The sequence below is a fragment of the Patella vulgata genome, chromosome 6 (assembly GCF_932274485.2).
Source record: "Patella vulgata chromosome 6, xgPatVulg1.2, whole genome shotgun sequence".
NCBI lineage: Eukaryota > Metazoa > Mollusca > Gastropoda > Patellidae > Patella > Patella vulgata.
In genome coordinates this window covers 4,875,244-4,895,474 of record NC_065884.2, presented here as the reverse complement: position 1 = coordinate 4,895,474, position 20,231 = coordinate 4,875,244, and the positions used below count along the sequence as shown (strand labels likewise).

General features: G+C 37.2%; 1 protein-coding gene across 1 annotated transcript; it reads left to right on the top strand.

The window, feature by feature from the left end:
- Positions 1-2,673: 2,673 nt before the first annotated feature.
- On the top strand, positions 2,674-5,601 carry LOC126824681 (sodium-coupled neutral amino acid transporter 7). The gene is made up of 4 exons (XM_050554004.2): positions 2,674-2,725; positions 3,508-3,767; positions 4,108-4,307; positions 5,194-5,601. Exons 1-4 carry the CDS (start codon positions 2,681-2,683, stop codon positions 5,400-5,402), a joined length of 714 nt encoding a protein of 237 aa, XP_050409961.2. The 5' UTR covers positions 2,674-2,680; the 3' UTR covers positions 5,403-5,601.
- The last annotated feature ends 14,630 nt before the right edge of the window (positions 5,602-20,231 follow it).

Sequence of the window (20,231 nt, the reverse complement as noted above, 5' to 3'; positions counted from 1 at the left end):
GATAACATGTCATCGTCACAAACTTATAATTTGTTTAGTCGAAATGGGGATAGTCCAAATGAGATGTTATCCAAATGGGGGTGAATCAAGTATGCACGCTCTCTTAAATAAGGTTGCAATGTCCTTTCCATACAGATAAGGTTGCAATGTCCTTACAAATAAGATTGCAATCTCCTTTCCATACAAATAAGGTTGCAATGTCCTTTCCATACAAATAAGATTGCAATGTCCTTCCCATACAAATAAGATTACAATGCCCTTTCCATAGTAGTTGAATTAAAACTAATTAAATATTAGGAAATGTATTTGTAAAAACGATACTGCGTAGTCCTACACATTTTCACCCAAATTAGCATACATGTGTATTCACAAATTAAACCATACTGGTAACAGCAAACTGATTTTGTACACATTCCATGTCTATTTGAATTTATACTTAATCGGTGGTGAACACTTGCGTTCTACAAATTAAATTAAATCTATTTCCACCATTTGTGTTCATGATTTCATTTCATTTTTGTTTTAAATTTTGATATTACAAGAGAGAGAGAGAAATGGAGTTTAACGTCTACTCGACACAAAATAGGTCATTTCGGGACTAACATGTGGTTCAATTTTATTTCATTAATTTACTTTAACATGTGGTTTTTACCTGTGGGAGGAAACCGGAGGGCCCGGAGAAAACCCACGAGGTTGGCCAGGCGACCCTACTCCTTGTCACGTACAACCGGGGAATCGAACCACGCCACTTGACTCAATGACAGACCTTATAATATAAGTCACACGGGTTGGACCATTCGGCCCCAGCCCCGCTCACTATTTATAAATAATCGTATGATGATTTAATATCTGTAGTGAATTGATTTATTTCAGTTTTTTTGTTTGTAAGTAAAGAAACTTATTGTCATGACAAACCACTTTATATGGATAGACGTTTTACCATAGTGGTGACTTCCCTCTTATTTATTTTACCACTCTGTTTTTCTAAAAGGATAGATTGTTTAAAATATGCCAGGTAATTATTGTGTTATATCTAGTTTTTAAACGGATTTAGATTGATTATGTAAGATGCATTATGTAAGATATAAAGCTGCTATAATTATGTAAGATTATGTAAGATATAAAGCTGCCCGTTCTTGCTATAATAGTTCAAAAATAGATCATGAACGTATTAAAAATTTCTGAGCGAAGTGTTTTGATATGATATTTTTGATATGATAATAAAAACATTTTTGGTCATCTATTTTATTATTATTAATTGACGAGAATGTTCTAATCTAATCATTATCTAAGCCATCCAGTGGTCTAGGGAGTTGATTAATTTTTTTTTAAACTAGTAAATAAATGTTTTGTTAATAATTTATATAACATTTATAGGCCAAAATAAAAGATATGTAAATTTAAATCTTACATAATAAATGTGTAACATGGATTTAAAAAATACTCAACAAAAGATTTTGCTAAACTTATAGTTGTCGCTGACAACGTGGTTAATAGACAAAACGTGCTTAACCTGAAACGGCAAAACATTTTGCCTTATAGTTAAAACGTCAATAAATTGACCATGACGGTCATAAAAATCTGTTTTATTAATATTCTATTTATATTCTATTCTATTCTATTTATATTCTTTTTATATCCATATTCTATTTATATTCTATTTATATCTATATTCTATTTATATCCATATTCTATTTATATTCTATTTATATCTATATTCCATTTATATCCATATTCTATTTATTTTCTATTTATATTTATATTCTATTTATATTCTATTTATAATTTCTGTATTATATTTATATTCTATTTATATTTATATTCTATTTATATTTATACTCTATTTATATCCATATTCTATTTATCTCCATATTCTATTTATATTTATTTCCTATTTATACTTATTTTCTATTTATATTTATATTCTATCTATAATTTCTGTATTCTATTTATATTCTATTTATATTTATATTCTATTTATATTTATATTCTATTTATATCTATACTCTATTTATATCCATATTCTATTTATATTTATTTCCTATTTATATTTATTTCCTATTTATATTCATATTCTATTTATATCCATATCCTATTTATATTAAACATCCTGTGTGGATAGGACGGTAAATGTTGCTAAATATTCAATTCGCCTTTGTTTTAAATTGTCGTCCTATACTTGTTTCAGTTTTGTGGGCGTGGCGGCTATTTTATATGTAATGGGTATGGTTGCTGTCAAATATTTTATACAAGATACCAGTGATAAACCGACTTATGTTAAAACAAAGTAAGATATGTTATACAAGATCCAACTGATAAACCAAGGGCAACAGCCAATGTATTCAATAGACTCGTGTCCTGTGTATTTCTATTTCGGCAGTTGGGTGCCCGAATGGTTAACCCACACTCACAGATCATAAGGTCTGTCACTGAATCATTTGGTGTGGATTCGATTATCTGCTGGTACGTGACAAGAAGTAGGGTTGTCTTTCCAACCTTGTGGGGTTTTGTCCGGATCCTTCGGTCGCCCCCACCATATGTTGGTTCCGAAATGACCTAGTTTGTGTCGAGTGGACGTTAAACACCATTTCTCTCTCTCACTATTTCCATTTCAATTACTAAATGTCATCGAAACAATTTAAAGAATCGTAGATAATTTATTTTCAGACCAGATTCTTGGATGGATATATTTCTAGTAATTCCAGAGATATGTTTTGCTTATCAGGTTGGTTCAAGCAAATAATTCCCTGTTTTCTACCTATTTTAGCTACGAGGTCCTAGGTTCGGTTCCGAGATAGTTACACAATTTTCCAGAATTGTTTTCTCTTGTCAGTTGTTTATCGTCAGGGTCCTGACAGAGAACAATGGCTGGTTGTTCTTATCGGAATGGTTAACGAGTGCACGCTGTATCATAAGGTCTGTCATTTAGTCAACTCACGTGATTTCGTTTTCTCGGTTGTACGTGACAAGGAGTAGGATCGCCTGTCCAACCTCGTGGGTTTTCTCCGTGCCCTCCGGTTTCCCCCCACTGCTAACGGCCCCTACGCACAAGCGAATTATTGAAATAAAATTGAACCATATGCCCAAAATGACCTGGTTTGTGTCGAGTCGACGTTAAACTCCATATCTCTCTCCCTATATCCAGTAACACAGAACAAAAGCGTGTACTTTATTCAAAGATGCATTATGTGGTCAAAGGAAAGTGATTGTTGTTATTATCTCTGAATTAATTTTGATGTTTTGATTGTTATATTTTGCTCATGAATTTAAATGGATGGTTGGGTTTATTTCCGATCATTTTTTGATAAAACCAGAAGTAGTAAATCCATTAAGTTGTGTTATTAGGAATAAAACAGATGTTCAATAACTTGGCTTTTGATGAGAAATTAAGAAGTAAAAACTAATACTTTATACTTGTTTGAATAACAGTGCAAAGTGAGCATTATTTTTTTTATTTATTCCTGAATGGACAAAAATAAATTTAAAACCCTTTTGTTTGAATTTCAGTGCCATATGAGCATTATTCCTATTTATTCCTGTATGGAAAACAGAAATTTAAAAGAGTTTTCTAAAACTGTGTCTCTAGCGATGGTTTTGTGCGTATTATGCTATACCATGACAGCTACTCTGGGATATTTGCAGTTCGGACACGGAATAACTAACGATATTATATTATCCTTTGATCCCGATGTCACAGTAATTATAGCCGTAGTATTAATAGCAGTAAAAACATATACAGCATATCCAATATATCTTTTTTGTGGGAGGTGAGTTGAACCTATACAGCATATCCAATATTATTATTTTCTGGGAGGTGATTTTAAACTTATACAACATATCAGATATTACTATTTTGTGGGAGGCGGGTTTAAACCTATACAGCATATCCAATATTACTATTTTCTGGGAGGTAAGTTAAACATATAGGACATATACGATGTTATTATTTTGTGGGAGGTGAGTTTAAACATATACAACATATCTGATAGTATTATTTTGTGGCAGGTAAATTAAAACATATACGACATATCTGATATTATTATTTTCTGGAATGTTATACCGCTTTCATCTCATTTCACATCGTTAATAAATGTTCCATTTTTTCAGGGCTGCTTTTGATTCCGTGTGGAATAGCGCTTTAAGATTATCACCAGAGGTTATTGAACAACGAGAAAGAAAGATGCGGATTGTTGTAACGTTAATATGGTTTACGATCACCGTGGTTTTGGCAATATTTATACCAAATATAGGCGTAGTCATTGAGTTTCTTGGAGCCCTTTCTGCCTTATTAATCTTTCTATTTCCAGGTCAGTGAGTCTTACATTAAGTGGGCATGCAGTTATAAAAATATATTCTGGGTATCAGATGATCCAGCGCCATTTAAAAAGGGTCGCAAGACCTGTTTTTTTATTTTTAAAAATAAAACATAAAAACAATTTTATTAATAACCTTACTTTAATGTTTACCCCGGTTTACAAGAACTATCCCTATTAAACATTTGAATGAAACCAGAAAATCGACCATTTCTTTATACTGTATATTAATACATTCCTATAAACAACATGAAAAAAATGTAGTGACATGAAATAGGATGTTTATGAGAAGTTATTTAGCCTATCAGTGATCATTGACAAAATAAAAACACAGAAATACCACTCACCCCTACCGTGAATACCTAATGCTGACTAAGGCCATACAGCAAAAGAAAGGTACAGGTACAGTTATTATAGAGATACAGATCTATGTACTATAGAGGTACAGGTCTATGTATTATTATAGAGGTACAGGTCTATATATTATAGAGGTACAGCTCTATGTATTATAGAGGTACAGCTCTATGTATTATAGAGGTAGAGGTCTATGTATTATAGAGGTAGAGGTCTATGTATTATAGAGGTACAGGTCTATGTATTTATACAGGTCTATATATTATAGAGGTACAGCTCTATGTATTATACAGCTACAGGTCCATGTATTATTATAGAAATACAGGTCTATGTATTATACAGCTACAGGTCTATGTATTATTGAATAACTGGCATTGAATCTGATAAGAAAAAAAATATAACTCTTGTTGAAATCCTTTTTCTCAACAAAACCCCCCCCCCCAAAAAAATTGAATAATCATTTATTCAACACTAATGATATTCGTCAAAATATTTAATAAAATTTTATTTTTGTTTATATTTTAAGGTATGTGTTTGATGAAATCGATGTTGGATAAAAAAGATAAAGGTCCGGAAGTCAATCCGAACTCAAATCGTACCACGTTTTTGATATTTGTTGGGTGTGCGTTTATAACATTAGGTGTTTTTATATTTGGTTTGACTTTATGTCAAGCTATACAGAAAGATATACATGGAACCAAAGCCGACACTTCAAAATATACTTGTTCGAATTAACAATGGATCTCGAGAACTGTTCGTTGATCAAGATGCCAGAGAACTAAAAGTATATGGGATGGGATGGGTCTTGGGATATTTGGTTATGGAGCGAGGGGGAGGGGGCCTGGGATATTTGGTTATGCAGGGAATATTGGGGTCTAGGGATACTTGGTTATGGGGGAAGCGGAGGTGGTCTAGGGATAATTGGTTATGTGGGTTGGGGGTCTGATATTTAGTTATGGAGGACGGAGGGGGTCTAGGGATATTTGGTTATGAAGGGAGGAGTGGGGTCTAGGGATATTTGGTTATGGAGGGAGGAGTGGGGTCTAGGGATATTTGGTTATGGGGGAGGGGGAGATGGTCTAGGGATAATTGGTTATGTGGGTTGTTGGGGGTCTGATATTTAGTTATGGAAGAGAGGATGGGGGGCGGTCTGGGGATATTTGGTTATGTAGCGGGGAAGGTGGTATAAGGATATTTAGTTATGGAGGAGAGAGGGGGTCTAGGGAAATTTAGTTATGGGTAAGGGACAAGGGGGTCTATGGATATTTGGTTATGAAGGGGGATGGGTGGGGGTAGGGATATTTAGTTATGCAGGAAAGGGGTCTAGAGATATTTGGTTATGGATGGGACGAGGAAGGGTCTGGGGATATAAGGTTATGGAAAGGGAGGGGCATGTCTGTGGATTTTTGGTTATTGAGTCTGGATGGCGGTATAGGGATATTTAATTATGGAGGAGGGGGGGGGGATCTAGGGATATTTGATTATGTGGGGGGGGGGGGGAGGTCTAGGGATATTTGGTTATGATTGGCGGGCTAGGGATATTTAGTTATGGAAGAAGGTGTTCTAGGGATATTGTTAACAGCGCTCCTGCCTACTTTTCATCAAATTTCAACTATCAAGGGATCTTTTACGTGTACACCAACATGTACGTGGGACCTCGGTTTTTCATCCAATGCTAACAATTAGCCATTGCTCTTTGCCATGTCCGTTTTCCTTTTATAGGGAAACTTTCTCTGCGAATTCTGGGATCGAAACAGGAACCTTTGGTTGGCCTTACTATTAGGTAACACATTAATTTTCATAGGCACCCTATAAAAAGACCTCCACATAAAATTTGTAAATAAACGCCCCGACATTTTCGTTTTTATAGATATATTATACTTTTAATCATTTTGTTTTCTTATTAACCACATAAATTGTCTTTGTGCCAAGCGCATTTGTTTCAAATTACTTATCCATAATAAATATCCAACTAATTGCATTTGTAAATATTTCAATAGATCGAGATCGCATGATGGAATTTAAACTTGCCCCCCTCCCCAACCCCCAACCCACGCTACACTGTTATTCTCTGTGGGTCAATGGCGGTGGATCATATACGCTAGGGGGAGACAATTCAGCCAATATCTAGATAGACAAACTCCCAATCCCCCACCTGCAGATTCACTTTATTTTTTGGTATGACGATGACTAGTAGTACGTTACTCCGATGCAAAGTTATTTTTTCTACTACTATACATTTCCTGCAGCTCATAAACTGACATATTGTGATATCTTTACTAGCCAATCATAAGGCCTGTTCTCTAGTACTTGTCAGTTAGCTTGTAACGAACGACCCTCCTTAAGCTCAAATACCTACACTAGATGTAATACTGGGGGTTGGGATGACTAAATCTGTTTCACAGAGGATTACGAAAGTCTTCTTATATGACTACCTTTAACACGTGACGTTCCCTCACGCGGCGTCAATCATTGGCTCAATGGCGTGTGCATTGTTTACCTAAGACGTGACTGGTTCGGAGAGAATGCTGTCTTTTACTCATTTTAATACACATTTACCCTAATAGGAAATAATTTTTACCTGCAAATACGTCAAACGTCTTTATTTATTTTTCTAATACATAAAAAAATGGTTTAGAATTTAATTTGTCGGAGGAAAAAACTTCATTTTTGTGACTCATTAAATCGCTCTAGCTGAATGGTCATCACTGACTTGATGTTGCGGTTTCGATCCCTGGTGTGAACGTATGTGGTTTGCACATAGGAGCGCCGAGTATAGTATGATTAGATATGTCTGCGATATCACCCTCGGTGGAATCGGACGATAAGCATCAATAGAAGAAGAATTATGTGTAATACACAATACACAATCTTCAGACTGCGACATATTGTTAATGGCTCTGTAAGCTGTAGTTCACTCTGGGGCGGTTAAATATGTATGTTCCAGCCAGTCCTTTATGGCGAGTTATGGTGGCTCATTCACCTCAGGTACTTTCAGTTTTCAGCGTGGTTTCCGCATATCAGTGGTGCTGGACGGAAAGCCTGGCACGGAATGGTATCTAGGCAATAGGATGGAGGGTCCAAAATTTTTTGCACTCTTTTGCACTCTTTGCGTACAAGGAGCCGCCATTTCTCGGGCAATTTCGGTTTGAAATTCGAATAAACCAAAATGTGATTTTTCGTACTATCAGTGGTCATAATCCGTGAAGTTACAGTCCGATATCAAATATCAAAAATAACCGAGATCGTCTGGATATAAACATATATTTTAAGTTTCATCAATATCGGAATAACAATTATGACCTCTAGAGGGACCACGCCCTTGGTATTATATACTTCTACACTATGTGGGTCCGATGAGTGGCTATGTTGTGCAACGGTGATATATTTAAACGATTTTTAAAATTTGATAAACATTGTGACCTCTTGATGGACCACCAGCTACAATTTTTCGTACAATCACGGGCGTGGTTTCCCGATATCAGTGGTGCTGGACGGAAAGCTTGGCACGGAATGGTGTCTAGGCAATAGGATGGAGGGTCCAAAGTTTTTTGCACTCTTTTGCACTTTTTGCGTACAAGGAGCGGCCATTTCTCGGGCAATTTCGATTCGAAATTCGAATAAACCAAAATGTGATTTTTCGTACTATCAGTGGTCATAATCCGTGAAGTTACAGTCCGATATCAAATATCGAAAATAACCGAGATCGTCTGGATATAAACATATATTTTAAGTTTCATCAATATCGGAATAACAATTATGGCCTCTAGAGGGACCACGACCTTGGTATTATATACTTCTACACTATGTGGGTCCGAGGAGTGGCTATGTTGTGCAACGGTGATATATTTAAACGATTTTTAAAATTGATAAACATTGTGACCTCTTGATGGGCCACCAGCTACAATTTTTCGTACAATCACGGGCCATAATCCAGGACGTTAAAGTCCAAAACGCGCAAATATCGACAGGAACCGAGATCTTTGGTTTGTCAACATACATTTCAAGTTTCATCAAAATTTAACAATAAATTGTTACTTCTAAATTGTCCACAAGCTAAAAACATGATTTTTTGAACAATCAGGGGTCATAATCCATGAAGTTACGGTCCGATACATGCCAATATTGAAAGGAACCGAGTCCTTCGGGATATGAACATATATAAAGATTGTGACCTATTGAGTGTCCATTAACAAATTGTGAACGGACGTTCAGACAGGCAGTTGGACAGGGGCAACGACAATGTAGGCGTATAAAAATCGTGTAGGACACTGGAAAGTTGTAGCAGTATTCCGTGACCCCCGTAGGCTTCGGGTTTCAACTATCACCGTAAGTGGCGACAACAAACATCAATCGAACGGCGCTCTAAGACAGATATTTCGAACTTGCATTGTAGCAGGTATTGAAGTTGTATGAATTCACCTCGCATTATATTTCAGTCAACCATTGTCATGTCACACGACGATGGCTGCTTTATTAAAGATACATTAGTTATGAGCTAAATATGTCTATTGCAAGTCTTTCTGCAGACTTCAAATGTTATAGAAATTATTAATTAGACCTATAGGCCTTCGGATGGCTTGGACACAGCTTAATTAAGTCATCAAATGGCTGACCAATCTAACATTTACCGTTAATCACTGACGTCACTACCGGAGACTACCGATGAAAGGACTAATAATCGAAGGTACCGTAGGCATTGAGAAGGTTACTTGATAATTGTGAATATGTGGGCGGAGTAACTCTCATTCTAATTGAACCAGAATTTCGCAGTGTGAAGTTAGCTCGATTTTCGTTTTTCCTTTTTCGATATTAGAGATGTTCCGCAACCAGTACGAACTACGAATTTTTTTTGTGCTGACGTCATCACTTCATGTGTTCTCATTGACATAAGCGACCTTCGGTTTGTCATTTTTCTACGAAGATTTCTGGAAAAGGTTCGGCGTTAAAAAACGAGGTACGAAATCGTGACTTTCTCGCTGATTTGTGTATGAAATTCGTAATTTTACGGTATTATAGAAAGCATGAACATTTACAGTTCAGTATATGGTTGATAAGCGTCAAAGTGATCGGCAATTGTTTTGATTTTTGACAAATTTTCAGGCTGTGAAATTTGTTTTTTTTTTACACTAGGCCACGAGGTCAAATCATCTCGAATTTGATAAGAACACATTGCAATGGACTTCCCCGAGACTAAAATTTAAATTAATTTGATATTTTTTATTAAACCAGTACGAAGTACGAAGCCCTGTTCGTAGTTCGTAGTTAGTACTGTTTGAGGAACCTGTCAAAAACGAAGTACGAAGTACGAAACCGTGTTCGTACTTCGTAGTTCGTACTTCGTACTGGTTGCGGAACCTCTCTATTGGCGAATAACGAAAAAAAACTAGCTCGTTTTTCGATATTGGCGAATGTCGAAAAACCAGCTATTCGATTTTCGATATTCAAACTTGAATCTCAAAAATACAGATTTTAATCATGTATATCTACAGAATGTCCCAAAAGCACTTTTGATATAATCAGTTTTGTAAAATGAACTAAAGATATCATAAATGAGGATGCCTGAGCAGTGGATTCACATAAAAACTGCACTTTCTTCTTGTTTTTTGATATTGGCAACTCGTTTTTCGATATTCAAACTTGAATCTCAAAAATACAGATTTTAATCCTGTATATCTACAGAATGTCTCCAAAACACATTTGATTAAATCAGTTTTGTAAAATGAACTAAAGATGTCATAGATGAGGATGCCTGAGCAGTGGATTCGCATAAAACTGATATCTCTCCTTGTATTTTGATATTGGCGAATCTCAAAAAACGAGCTACTCGTTTTTCGATATTCAAACTTGAATCTCCAAAAAGAACATTTAATGGATGTACATCGACAGAATGTCTCCAATACACATTTGATTAAATCAGTTTTGTAAAACGAACTAAATATATCGTAATAGAGGATGCCTGAGCCGTGGATTCATATAAAAACTGGTCTTTCTCCTTGTTTTTTTATATTGGCGAATGTCGAAAAACGAGCTACTCGATTTTCGATATTCAAACTTGAATCTCAAAAGTACAGATTTTAATCACGTATATCTACAGAATGTCTCCAAAACACATTTGATTAAATCAGTTTTGTAAAAAAAACCTAAAGATATCATAGATGAGGATGCCTGAGCAGTGGATTCACATATAAACTGCTCTTTCTCCTTGTTTTTTTATATTGGCGAATCTCGAAAATCGATATTCAGGCTTGGATCTGTAAAATACAGATTTTAATCATGTATATCTACAGAATGTCTCCAAAACACATTTGATTAAATCAGTTTTGTAAAATGAACTAAAGATATCATAAATGAGGATGCCTGAGCAGTTTTTCGATATTCAGGCTTGAATCTCAAAAATACAGATTTTAATCATGTATATCTTCAAAATGTCCCCAAAACACTTTTGATAAAGTCACTTTTGTAAAATGAACTAAAGATATCATAAATGAGGATGCCTGAGCTACTCGTTTTTCGATATTCAAACTTGAATCTCAAAAAAGTAGATTTTGTAACGTTTCCTTGAAGGGAAAACCACGTTTGGGGTATGGAGAGCTTGGTATCTCTGCCACCAGTGATCAATTCCTGGCTGATCACGAGCCACCGGTAAACGGAACTTTGGAAGGGTGTGTAAGGACCAGCTAAAAGTGGTCAGTAATAAACTTCACCGTAGGAATAAGACAGACTCGTTCAGTTTTCAAACCTTTATGTAACATAAACTTTCAAAATATATTTATATCAGTATTTACAGCTTAAATACGTTTATTTCTGTTAAATGTCCTTTTTCGGTGAACAGCGTTCATCGCACTCTGTAAGGGGTCTTTACTTTTTCGGGCTAATAGCATTCGCCGTACTAGTTCTTGAAACTGCCAATATCTTTACTTTTTCGGGCGAATAGCATTCGCCGTACATGTTCTTGAATCTGCTAGTGTCTTTCCTTTTTCGGGCGAATAGCATTCGCCGTACTTTTCTTCAATCTGCAACTTGTCTTTTTGGGGCAATTCTAGATTGCCGTACTCTCTGAAACGGAAAGAAGCTTTAAAGGAGCTACTGTGCCATCGGAACGTAGCTCGTCAATATCAGCGAGTTCATCACTGATCTTCGACCGCAGTCCCAGAGCCTAGCCTACCGTGCACATTCCAGACATCTAAACGCATCTATAAGAGGCATTTATTCCTACTGGCGGTTCACAAATATTGCATGAAGAAATTCAAATCATAATAAACAGTATCAAATTGATTAGAAAAGTACAATGTATATATTGGTTACACTATATATGTCACAAAACATCAATCATTAGATAATAATAATTATTTACTAATTATATAAATCATAATAAGAGGTAGGAGTTATCCATTGTTTAATTTAACAGTTATATAATTACCCTGGTTAGAAAGGTACGAACAATTAAGGTATTTAAACAAATGATTACGAAAGAACATAAGACTATAGACTTCTATGATAAGACATATAATACATGTTTAATATATATAAATGACAATGTCCTACGCTAACAAATAATGAAATATGATAGTATCAGTAAATATCTTGACTGCTTCACTACCCACGCCTTCGTAACGTCTCACTCGTCCTCGATGTATAAATCAAGCCTTAATTCCATCATCTGGCTAACTTGAACACCTACAGTTCTTGAAGATCTGTTTGTAGCACGGGTGGTTGTTGCTGATTCTGTGGGTGTATTTGGGACCCTAACAAACTCTCCGGTTGTTTCGTTTAATATATACATTTCTTCTCGACTGTCATTAAGTTGACTGACAGTTTGTGAAGTTTCAGACATTAATTCAATTTCGGGGTCCTCTCCAATATCATTTCTTGTCAAAGTACTTTCTGCAAGACGTTGGGTGGGAGTAGATACAACCTGAATTGTGCTTCTGATGCGAGGCTGTTCTGACTGGCGTGGAACTGAAAGTTGCGGTCTTGTCGGGTGTCGGATTGCTACCATTCCCATTTGATGTTTAGAGAACATGTTTAACTTAGAGGTATATGATCTACCACAAACTCGACATCTCGTTATTCTCTGTTGACAAAATTTTTCGTGACTCTTTCTGTCTTCCACTTTTTTTACCGCAATGTCTGCAAAATTCAGCCATTTCAATACAGGACGTATTCTTTAAACCCCGAAGGTAACTTCGTTTGTCGATTATATTTTGACCGAAAATAACTAGGGTTGTCTTCTTGATTTTGACGAGTAGTTTCTGTTTCGATTTCTCCTTGACTATGGTCAAAATTCTGAAAATCACTGGTACCGGAAGTTTATGGAATTTTGGCGGAATGCATTTTTTATGCACTTGGGAATGGACATAAACCGTGTCTCCTGTTTGGAATTTTCTAGAAAACGACTTTTAATCGTAATATTTCTTCTGTCTAGCAGCCGAATTTTTCAGGTGGTCTCTGGTAAACGCAAAGGTATCCAGAAATTTTTCTCGGATATTAGCAGCAAAGCTATCGATATTTTCTTCTACGTCTGGTGGAAGTCCATAGTGGAGTTCGAGAGGGGTGTAAACATCCCGACCAAACATTAAGATGTTCGGTGAACACCCAGAACTTTCTTGCAAAGTGCATCGATATGCAAACATTACATACGGTAGATAGTCATCCCAGTCATCTTCCTTCGTGCGGACGTAAGCAGCTAACATGTTCTGTAATGTCCGATTTAATCGTTCTACCTGTCCATCAGATTGGGGATGATAAGCGGTTGTCCGAGTCTTAGTTATACCAAGTAATTTACAAATTTCTGCAAAAAGTTTACTCTCCAACTGGCTTGCCTGGTCACTATGGATCTGAAATGGTAGCCCAATCCGTAGGAACACCTCTTCAACTAAAATCTTTGCGATTGTTATTGTCTCCATATTAGCCATTGGAAAAGCTTCCATCCATTTTGTAAAATAATCGGAGATTACTAGTATATAGCAATTGCCTGACGACGTTGGTGGTTCTATCTTACCCATAATATCAATGGCTATTCTTTCCAATGGTGCGCCCCTAAAAATGAGCTAAGTTTACCCCTTTTCTTGTTTCCTTTTCTTCTGTTACAGACATCGCAGCCCTTTACATAATCTCGTACAGATTTCTTGATTCCTGGCCAGTAGTAGGTTGTTTTAAGTCTGGCCAGAGTCTTGGTTACCCCCAAGTGTCTCCCAGTTAGTAAATCGTGCGCCAGACTAATAACAGCCTTCCCGTGTTCCTTCGGTACTAGTTTCTGGAATCTTTCTTGTTTGGCAGGAGATTTAACTTTTCTGCTAAGAATCCCATTTACCAACTCAATATATTGCCACTGGTTGTACAGCCTTTTAATACATTCTGATTCTGGGGAAACGTCTTCTAGACTGGGCTGTACACCTGTCTTTTTCCATTTCCTAAAGAGCTTAAGATCAGCATCCATTTCCTGCAATTCTTCGAACTGAGTTGGATCTGCGCCAATTACATTTATTACCCGTTTTTTGGATTTCCCTTCGTTCCGACCCCACTGCTTGCAGGGAAGTCTTGACAGGCCATCGGCATTTTTGTGAACCAAACCAGGTTGATAAGTTATCTTAAAATCATAAGAGGATACGACTTCTAGCCACCTGGCTAGTTGTCCCTCTAGATTTTTGAAATTCAAGAGCCATGTCAAGGCTCCATGGTCGGTTCTGACAACGAACTTCTTTCCATATAAGTACGGTTTAAAGCATTTCATAAAATGTACTATTGCTAACAGCTCCTTCCTGGTAACACAATGACACTTTTCCGCTTTTGTCACCGTTCGGCTACCATAGGCAATTACTCTTTCTCTACCATCTATCTTCTGCGAGAGCACTGCACCGATTCCGTATCCACTGGGGTCTGTATCTAAAATGAAGTCTTTACTCGGATCTGGAAATGCTAGGATCGGTGATGTAGTTAGCCTTTCTTTCAACGTACTAAAAGCATCTTCCTGCTCTTGATTCCAAATAAACGGTACTTTCTTTTTGAGTAAGTTTATGCAAGGGAGCAGCAATATGCGAAAACCTTTCAATAAAGCGGCGATAGTACGAACAAAGTCCAAGAAAACTTCTCAGTTCTTTTAGAGTTTTTGGCTTTGGAGAGTTCTTCACGGCTTGGATTTTCTCTGGGTCAGTCAAAATACCATTTTCTGATACAATATGTCCTAAGTAACTTACTTTTTTCTGAAGGAGGAAACATTTATTTGGTTTCAACTTCAGCCCAGCATTTTGTAACCGATGAAATACTTCTGTTAATCTGGCTAGATGGTCTTTAAATGATCTTGAAAATACAATTATATCATCAAGATAAACCAGACAAGTTTCCCATTAAAGACCTGCTAAGACCGATTCCATTAACCGCTCAAAAGTTGAAGGGGCATTACAAAGGCCAAAGGGCATTACCCGGAATTGAAACAGACCTTTTAATGTGGTGAATGCTGTTTTGTCTTTATCATCTTCCGACATTTCTACCTACCAATATCCAGAGGCAAGATCCAATCTTAAAAAAAACATTTAACCCCGGTTAGTGAATCGAGCGTGTGGTCTATCCTAGGTAGTGGATAAGCATCCTTCTCTGTAACATTGTTTAGCTTCCTATAGTCTACACAGAAGCGAGTACTTCCGTCTTTCTTGTTTACCATAACTATAGGTGACGACCAAGGACTATTGGACGTTTCTACCACCTTTTGTTTTAACATCTTTTCCAGGGTTTTTTCAACCTCCTGTTTCTGAAGTAACGGTATTCGTCTGAGCTTCTGCCTGATAGGAAGACTACTAGTCAACTTAATGTTGGGTTTTACGGCCGACGTTCTTCCAAGATCGTACTCATCTTTTGCAAAAAGTGTTTGGTATTTCCTTAATAATTCTACCAGCTCATTTTTCTGCTGACTATCTAAGTGAGTGCTCGATCTTTCCCGTAAATCTTCTAAATGATGCGGAAAACTTGTAAATAGCGATTCCTTTAGATCTACTGTACATATGGACGAACAACTTATGGGGCTGAATCTACCAATGGTGCTGCATTTATAGACATTAACTGTATTTGGAGAAGCATTCATTAATCTCACTGGAACGAGAGCAGTGTCATCAGAAACATTTGCTAGAACTCTGGCAGTTATGCCACCATACTTCTCATACATATTTTCCACAGATTCCACAAGACCAGTCGTTTTACTCAATTCTTGTTCAGTAGCTGGCTTTACCTTTCCCATTACAATTTGTTCCTGGTAAGCAGAAATCTGTATGTGTTTTGTCGCCGTAATTCTACATATACCCAATTCCCCTTCCATCTTTAGAGGTAGTTCTTTTTCGTGAATGTCCAGTGTGTTGTCTTTGACATTTATTTTAGAGTTATGTTCTTTGAGGAAATCAAGTCCAAATATACAGTGTGAACCAATGTCAGCTATGACTACTTCCTGAGAACAATCTATACCACCAATTTTAAGATTTATTCGACAAGCTCCCTTGGCATTCATTCTTCTACCATCTGCTAATGTTAAAGAATGGGACAATGGTCGCTGTGTTGGCCTATCTTTCATAAAGTTAAAACTTCTGGTGGACACTATGCTCAAACATGCACCAGTATCAATTAGTCCGTGAGTTTGAACATTCTCAATCATCATGAGAACATGCAACCCTGCCTCGGTTGGTTCATTCGAAAACTTCCGCCTTCTGTGATTACGGCGATTGTTTACGGGTCTAATGTTGGACCTATCAGTCTCTTTCTTAGCATATTTGATGCTTCAATCCGGGCAATGGATAGATAGATGTCCCGGCTTCCTACAATTATTACAAACGATCGTGTTTGGTGTTCGTTTGTCTCTTTCTTCAAAGTTACTCTTTAGTTGCTCAACCATTTTAGTCAGAGAGTGAATCTGTTCTTTCATTTCCTTCACATCATCCGGTTTAGTGTTACCCTGCACACCTCTGGTATACTTTTCCTTAGGAAGTTTAGCTTCATGTGAAGCTCTGAAAGATTCGAGCTCGATAGCCACTTGAATACTTTGCTCAATGTTGCATGGTCTAGTTTGTTGTACTTTCCATACCATATCACTGAAGTGCGTCCAGAAAAGCATCTCTCGCAAGAATGTGTTGTAAACCTTGCTCCGCCATTGGATATGCCATGTGCACAAGTCGTTTTATTGACAGGCCTAACTCTGTCAGTTTTTCTCGTGGATGTCTTCGACGGGACTTCAACTCTGTACGGTACAGTTCTGTCTGATTCCTTGGCTGGAATTGCCGTACTCTCTGAAACGGAAAGAAGCTTTAAAGGAGCTTATGTGCCATTGGAACGTAGCTTGTCCATATCAGCGAGTTCATCGCTGACCTTCGACCGCAGTCCCAGAGGCTAGCCTACCGTGCAAATTCCAGCCATCTAAACGTATTTATAAGAGGCATTTATTCCTACTGGCGGTTCACAAATATTGCATAAAGAAATTCAAATCATAAGAACATAAACACGACTAATAAACAGTATCATATTGATTATAAAAGTACAATGCATATATTGGTTACACTATATGTCACAAAACATCAATCATTAGATAATAATAATTATTTACTAATTATATAAATCATTTTAAGAGGTAGGAGTTATCCATTGTTTAATTTAACAGTATACGCGTTATCGTGTAATGTGTGACAGGAAAGTAATTTTTTTATCCCTCTTTCAATATATTACTTATTCTCTGGCACATTCATGAATACATGATTTAGAAGAGATAAAACACTCTTTCGTTTGAGCAAAGAAGGGGGTTGGATGGCCGAATGATGAGCGCTGTGACATAAGGGGTGGCATTGAGTCAACCGGCGTGGTTTCGATTCCCCAGTTGTACTTGACAAGGAGTAGGGTCGCCTGTCCAGCCTCGTGGGTGTTCTCCGAGTCCTCCGGTTTACTCCCACTGCAAAAGACCCCTACGTGGAAACGAATTATTGAAATAAAATTGAACCATATGTTAGTCCCGAAATGACCTAGTTGTGTCGAGTGGACGTAAAACCCCATTTCCCTCTTTCTTTGAGCAAAGAAATATCTCAGTATCAGACAAAACCTAATTTCGGAAAATAGACTACTTTCAATATATTTTCTTTATCGAAGGCCCGGTCCGATTAGCCATACTACGCATGCGGTTTAACTAGGGTCGCCATCATCGACCGATTTTTCTTATGGCACAATATGCTTATACTCGATTGCCCATTATCTCTGTCACCTCTCTTCAATCAATGCGAAATAATAAGTCAAAGTTGGTGAATTTTCCATATTGTAATCTCTCATTCTCTATGAAATGGCCAACTACTTTCATTCAGGGTAAGCCAGCTTTCGCCGTTTCTTCACCAAATTATTCGCCAGCGCTCGCAGGTAGCAGCTTAAAACTCACTCGAACAAAACTAGTATTGCAGTTGCAATACCCATAGCTGCAAATGATGTAGTAGCAGTAGATTGATGATGGATGTAAGCAGCACTACCAGTAGCTGCAGATGATGTAGCAGTGGGAGAGATGTCACCAGTTCCAAAAGTAACTTGAAAGAACCAAACCATATAAAATAATTTACTAAACTTATTTTTTAATGTACTATTTTCAGGGGGCAACATTTGTAAAATTTTCTGAAACTGATCCCAGTCAATCCATCATCCAGAGACTCGATACAAGAGATTTTTCAATTGCCCATATACGTTGGGGTTGATATTAAGAATATTTTCAATCTGATTAAAACACAGATCCTATTTCGTTTCGTTTTTTATAGTTCAAAATTTCGTTTTACTTGTCTTTACTACACTAGGATCTGAAAGAGTTGTTATCATTGACGTGTTCTGAATTCTGTGAGGTATTAGCCAATGAAACGGTCTGTTTCGGCGAGCTTTAGACATGTTTTGCACGGAACTGTGGGTAAGCCCCTAGAAGCACTAATGCTGATTGGTTAATCAAATGTCCGACGTCATAGGCTCAACTGTCGCTCGTATGACCTCTGACGTGACCTATCGCAACAACCAGTCAGATCTTCATGTAGTGTAGATCATCGAAAGTATAAAAAAAAACGAAACGAAATATAAATCTGTATTTTAATCAGATTGGAATATGTTGAGAGGTGGCCCCTGATAGAAATATCCATCGTGTACAAATTCAGTTTTAAAAGGCCCAGCAAGATCCATTTTGGGCTCCGAAAATGATCATATGATGAAGTTGAATTTTTGACCCTATGCCATATTTTTTTATTTGAGGAACTACCCGGAGGCAGTGTAGGAACTTGGTTCTCTTGAAAGCCCATTTCCTCATTATGGGCAGCATAATATTTCCTGCATACATATAAAATAGAAGAAAAAATTCTACAATTAATAAGAATGTTTTAATGCTGCCAAAGTTAAAAACAAAAAGCAGAGAGCTGGCCTTTAGTAAAGGTATTACAGCTATATCAGACTCAATGCAACTGGTTTGAGGACTTCTGAAGCCCACCGCTTAACTTAATCAACTGGAGTATCACCGCACAACTGTTTCCTGCTAATTTGATTGTGGTCGAGCACACACACAGGGTTTCCATCGATATTTCAAAGACACAATTTCTTCCCTCTTTTTTTTTCAATAGTATTTTATTTCATTTAGCCGTTCCAATAGGTATAAGTTGATTCCAAGTGACACAACGCGGTCTTTGTATGGCTTCACCTTAGATGTGGCAGCATGCATCCGTTTGGAATATTCAATTTAATGCAGCTTCGTCAAGAAATCAGCTCCCATTCGGTTCTCACATCACTTATTGATAAGTGATGTGCTAAAAGGTGGGCCTTAATGTCCTTAGTACATTTTTTCAATCATATGAAGTGATTCTCTTGGTCATATCTGGGATATATACCACATTTAATGGCCAAATATGAGGAAAAACCGCAATTTTGCGCGCTTTCGGACACGGCCATCTTGGATTGGATATCAAGCCTCATCAAAGAGACTAGTTTTGCTCGAGGGGGTTTCAAGCTGCTACCAGTGAGCGCGGGCGAATGATTTGGTGAAGAGACTAGTTCGAGGGGGTTTCAAGCTGCTACCAGTGAGCGCGGGCGATGATTTGGTGAAGAAACCGAGATAGCTGGCTTACCCTGAATGGAAGTAGTTGGCCATTTCATAGAGAATGAGAGATTTACAATAGGGAAAATTCACCAACTTTGACTTATGCTTTCTCTTTGATTGAAGAGAGGTGACAGAGATTTTATTTCTTATAGTATAGCGTTAGAGGGAGTCGATCTGTGCATAAAACCATTTCGATATTTTCACCTACTCCCGCATCATAGAAAATTGAGCTAATCTTCGCAGGTGTATATTTTCTGTTTTATTCACCATATCTTACAATTTTGCTGATCATTGCTCCCAGAGAATAGATGCGACTTCATGGTCTTCACACTGGGGCACAGGAAGACCCCCACTAACATCACCAGTCACCACCATTTTCATCCAAACCCTAGACTCGCCACAATAGGTGGCTGAAAATTGACCAAAAATGACCTGAAAAATGGCAAAATTGGCCAAAAATCAACCAGAGGCTGTTTCTCAATAACGGTGAA